At 48.7% G+C, this 5153-nt stretch overlaps 1 protein-coding gene across 1 annotated transcript in view; it reads left to right on the top strand.

The window, feature by feature from the left end:
* Positions 1-2107, top strand: part of LOC104994097 (2-acylglycerol O-acyltransferase 2-like) — an 11781-nt gene extending 9674 nt beyond the window's left edge. The window contains exon 6 of the mRNA XM_010847558.1: positions 1169-2107. Within this exon, the coding sequence (XP_010845860.1) occupies positions 1169-1323 (155 nt within the window). The 3' untranslated portion in view covers positions 1324-2107. The remainder of the gene's footprint in view (positions 1-1168) is intronic.
* Positions 2108-5153: the final 3046 nt, after the last annotated feature.

Here is a 5153-nt window from a genome sequence, read left to right as displayed (position 1 = left end):
GGACCATGATGGCCACTCCATTTCTTCTGAGGGATTCCTGTCTGCAGTAGTAGATGTAATGGTCATCTGAGTTAAATTCACCCATTCCAGTCCATTTCAGTTAGCTGATTCCTAGAATGTCGACATTCACTCTTGCCATCTCTTAAAACCATAGCCTTGACTAGACGGACCTTTGTTGGCAAAGTAATGTCTCTGCTTTTGAATATGCTATCTAGGTTGGTCATAACTTTCCTTCCAAGGAGTAGCAATCAGCAGGCTATAAAGGAGAGCCTGAGGGATTTCCCTGTAAATAATGGTCATGGACTTTAGTGCATGGACTTAGCACCATCTTTTCTGCTATATAATCATCTCATTTGCTTTTGTCTTGAATTCCAACTAGGTTCCAATGGCAAAGCTTATAGAGAGAGGTCTGTTCATCTCCACTCACCCAATCATTTCTTAGTTGAGTACAGACTTGGTCAACCCTCTACACCATGACTTTTCCTGGGTTGTATGGTAATATTTTCATGAATATAATTCAAAACGGATGCCTCCAAAACCACTCCCAAGAGAAGAAGACAGAACAGCTGCTTTCTGAGCCAGGCAGAACAAGAGGAAGGAGATTGATAAGTCCTCCCATGTCCTCCCTAGAATGGGAGGCACTGCAGACCGGCATGGAGGGAGAGGAGGAAGAGGCACTTGGGCTGTGGGCACCTCCTCCCAGATATACAGACACTTCCACTCATGGCATTTAAGACTCCCAGATCCACGTGTCCCTAAGCCTAAGAGCACATCTTCAGGGTTTACAATCTGTCACTGATTCTTCCTGGCTATGTGATCTTGCAATAAGTTACTTAACCTCCCTGAGCCTCACTACCTTACCTGTTAAAATGGACTAATAGCAGGTTCAATCCCCATAGGATTGTTCAGAAGATTTTAGGAGATAATACAAGTAAAGCACCTAGGACATTGTCTGGCAGGCGGCAATGCCAGCTGGAGGTGTTTTTATTATTTCAGAATCTTGGAGTTGTCCAAATATTTAGATTAGATCACCCAAAATACAATTGAAAGGGAAACAATACAGGCACTTTCCAGTGGGTGTGACCACTGGCACGGAGTCCTGCCCCATGGGATCCAGAGACCCCAGTGATTCCTACTCTGGGCCACCACTCAGCTCTGTGTCTTGCAGTGGGGAAGCCCATCGAGGTGCCGAAGACACCACATCCCTCCCAGGAGGAGGTGGACAGGCTGCACCAGCATTACCTGAAGGAGCTGAGCAACCTCTTCGAAACCCACAAGCTCAAGTACAACATCCCAAAAGACCAACACTTGGAGTTCTGCTGAGTACCTCCCCAGAGGAGGGGCTTGCCCCAAAGGGCAGGGCTGGCATTAGGAAGGGAGGTGCTGTGATCCCAGAAGGTTTCCTGGAGGTATCTGTTGAACACATCTCCAGAGCCTTCACTGACTCCTGCATCTCCACCCCATGCCAGGCCCCAGGTCACATCTGGCTCATAGAAGAGGAGACCAGACTCTGGCATCAATGATTTGCTCTCCTCCACTAACTCCTCTGTAACGGGCCCTCTCTTTGGTTCTGCCCACCTGAGAAATGGGAGAGATACTGGGAGAAAATGCTGTCTGTGTGTCCGTCCTCTGTGGTCCTGTCACTCAATAAGCAGGACAAACAGCAGCTCCAGTGAGCAGGTTTCCCTTCCTCTGCCTTGAGTGACAGCTGGAAGCAGCCCCCAGCTGCAGCCCTTTCTCCTACAAGCTCCCTTATCCTACATCCTGCCTGTCCCATCTTCTCCCTCCCTGAGCCGGAGAGGAGGGGGAGGGCACAACCTCCTGGCTCATCCTGGCACCTCTGAGTTTCTGAGCCCCATATGGCAGCCAGAAGGGCCTGGAGGTGGGGAAGACCTGAGCTCTGTCACTGGCTAAATGACTGTACACCAACCTCTTCAACCTCCCTCTGAGTCTCAGTTTTCCCAAGGACTAAAATGACCTCTGACCTCGGCTCTAATCACACATAGGCTGAAAGCTGCTTATGGTAACTCCTACTCTATCCTTTGTAATTCAGCCCTGACCTTGGGCTCCATATATGTCAATTCATCACATGAAAGATTCGATTTTACTTTTTTCTCATCGTCCTTACCTACCTGAAAACACTGGTCAAAGACTCCCATTTAATCCCAGCCTGGTTTCACAGCCTCCTGCCCTGTGTCCTCTTCCCAGACAGTGGCTCAGATGGACCAGAGAAAGGCATGCTACCTCTTCCTCCCTGATCAATAAGCTCCAAATCACCACCTCTGGCCTGTTCTGTGGGAGAGAAGGGGGAGGCTATGTACAGACACAGGGCAGACCAGGAAAAGGATGAAGGCCCTCAGGGATCGGCAGAACTGGAGTCTCCTCTTAAAATTAGGCTGCCCTTTGATATGGAAGAAGTTCTCAGACAAGACATCATTACCCACAGGGGACAAAGGAGCCCAGCCCGATGATACTGCTTGATGGTGACAACAAATAGGATAGATGTCAGCCAGCACAGCTCTGCCAGCCGCCACGTGGCCTGGCCCAGCCTCACCCTCTCAGGAGGACTGGGCTTTGCTAGAGATCAGAGGAGGCAGAGGTGGAGCATATGAACTGCTGAGGGGGCAAAGGCAGAGAGGAGGGAGAGGGCAGAGCACACATGGGTGAGACTTCCTGATAAGGGCCAGGCTCAGAGTGAGGTTTAAGGAACAGGAGGCTGAGGTTTAAGGAACAGGAGGCTGAGGTTTAGGGCTTTGTACAGCAAACTTCTATGGAGATGGGAGTGGGCAGGGCAGACGGGGTCCCTGAGGATGTCTGGCCTGCTGTCTGGGAAACTACTGTCCAGTCCAGGGTTCAGGAATTCATCCCCCTGAGTAAGGAAGAGCCCTGGGAGGTGCTTGGGCTGAATCGGGTCATGGGCCAGATGGAGGGGCAATGGATCCCTCAGACTGGACTGAGCATCTGTCTTAGTGACCCCACAGCAGGGCAGAATCAGCTCCCTGAGCCATTTTCTAAGAACCCACTACGTCCTGGGCTCTGGGTGGATGCTTCATGTGGAGTACTCAATGTAACTGACATGACTTCTTCATAATTAAATGAGGTTCATGTCAGAGATGTTAAAGGATTACAGTCATCCTGGTCCCAGGCAGCTATCACATGCTGCTCTCATCCTGCCTGGTTCTGGACTGAAACTGTGCAGAATTAGAAATGGCAGGTGCCTGGGAACCAGTCAGGCACACAGTCCCCACCCCCCAGCACCCCTCTGCTGGCCTCAGGACCCCATACAGATCACATTCTCTCATTGAGTCCAGTGCCTTCTCCTTTAAATGGTTCATCCATAAATGACTGTTGAATAAATAACAGCTCTTCTTCACCCCTTCCATTTATAAATTCCTGGAAAAGTTTTTGAAAGAGCTGTGAAATTTTGTGTCTATCACAGACCAGGTTTGGACTTTTCTTAGATTCTATGTCTTTCCCTCACTCCCTGCCAGAAAGCTGACCTGAGTGTTTCCCTTTTCAGTCAGTTGAGCTGGTATATCCACGTACGGCCAGTTACGTTCTTAGTGAGAGCGTGAATAGAAACAGATGGGCAGAAAGACTCTTTCTAACGGCCCCTTTCAAAAAGGCCCTAAAAACACAAAAGTAACAAATTTTGGCACTATCAATAAAATGCCAATGATTAAGGATCAAAGGTGCCCCCAGTCCCCAGGTTTAAAAAATGTAAGAATTGTCAGAGGCCTGCATTAGGAACACTCTAGATTAGTGCATCTCAAAATATCTGTGGTAAAGGAGCAGATTTTATATATATTTTCTAATTCATCATTGACCTATCCATTTGTAAAATACAATATAAATTACCCCAGAAATGAAATAAGAAAACAAAGCAAACATAGTGCATATCAAATGTTTTAAATTATTTTATTTTTTATTCTATTTTTGGCTGCAGTGGATCCTCATTGCTGTGTGCAGGCTTTCTCTAGCTGCGGCCAGTGGGGTCTACTCTTCCTTGCAGTTTGTGGGCTTCTCATTGTGCTGGTTTCTCTAGTTATGGAGCAAAGGCTCTACGCATGAGAGCTCAGCAGTTGCAGCACACAGGCTTAGTTGCCCTGCGGCACATGGAATCTTCCCAGACCAGGAATAGAACCCACATCCCCCAAACTGGCAGGCAGACTCTCAACCATTGGACCAGGAAAGTCCTCATTTTTTTTTATTACACATAGAACTACTCTGCCACATTGCTCTAAGGTTTCTGAGCAGTTCTCTCCAACTTTGTACTTACCTTGTCAGGAACCAGTAACAGGCAGCTCGTGGACACAGGCAGGTTCTCAGACCACGCAGGAGCCGCACTGCCCCGGGATGTATGCTGCAGCCTGGTTGTTGGCCTGCAAGGGGGTTGTGAGGTGGGGGGGACAAAACCCCGGTGGACTGCTGAGCTCTGTACACGGGTCAGTAGGAGCTGTCGTCTCAGACCCTGATACCCAGTAGGATGAAGGGCTCTTGGAAGGAATTGTCTTGAGGTCACACAGCTGGAAAGTGACCAGTACAGGACTGGTCTCAGCTCTCATCCAGGGCTCTTCCAACCTGCCTTGAGGAAGGACCCTGGAAAATGCCTCCCAGATGCACCTTCAAGGAAGGAGGGGTGGTCCCAGTTGCAGAGCTGCCTGCATAGGGGAAACTGATCCTAAGACAGATCCAGGCAGGATGTCAGCCTCGGCCACTTTGGCCCAATTCAGGATTACTCTGATGAGCCATTTTGGTTTGCATTTGCCCCTTGCACAATTCCACTGTCTTCCTTCCACAAAAAGTTTAGCCCAAATCAGGAGCACTCTGATGGGCCATTTTGGTTCAACTTCTCCCTCTGCCCAATCCCACTGCCTTCTCTTCCTCTTACAGATGTTGATGCCTAGGGTCCCCTTAATAAATATTCTGCAGACCAAATACCATCACAGAATCCACCTCTTGGAAAACCCACCCGGGAACATCATGCATATATGAAGGATGAATTCCCAATATGAGACTCAGAGAGGTTAACTAACTTGTCCAAAGTCACTCAAATTTCAAGTGGTTTTTACACTTGCAGAGCCAGGACTTGAACTCAAGTCTGACTGCAAAGCCAGAACCATTTGCCTAGTGAGTATGACCTCCTGATTACA

This window comes from Bison bison, unplaced genomic scaffold (genome assembly GCF_000754665.1).
Source record: "Bison bison bison isolate TAMUID 2011002044 unplaced genomic scaffold, Bison_UMD1.0 scf7180017864251, whole genome shotgun sequence".
NCBI lineage: Eukaryota > Metazoa > Chordata > Mammalia > Artiodactyla > Bovidae > Bison > Bison bison.
Note: the sequence above shows the minus strand (reverse complement) of the source record. Positions and strands in the feature narration are given on the sequence as shown.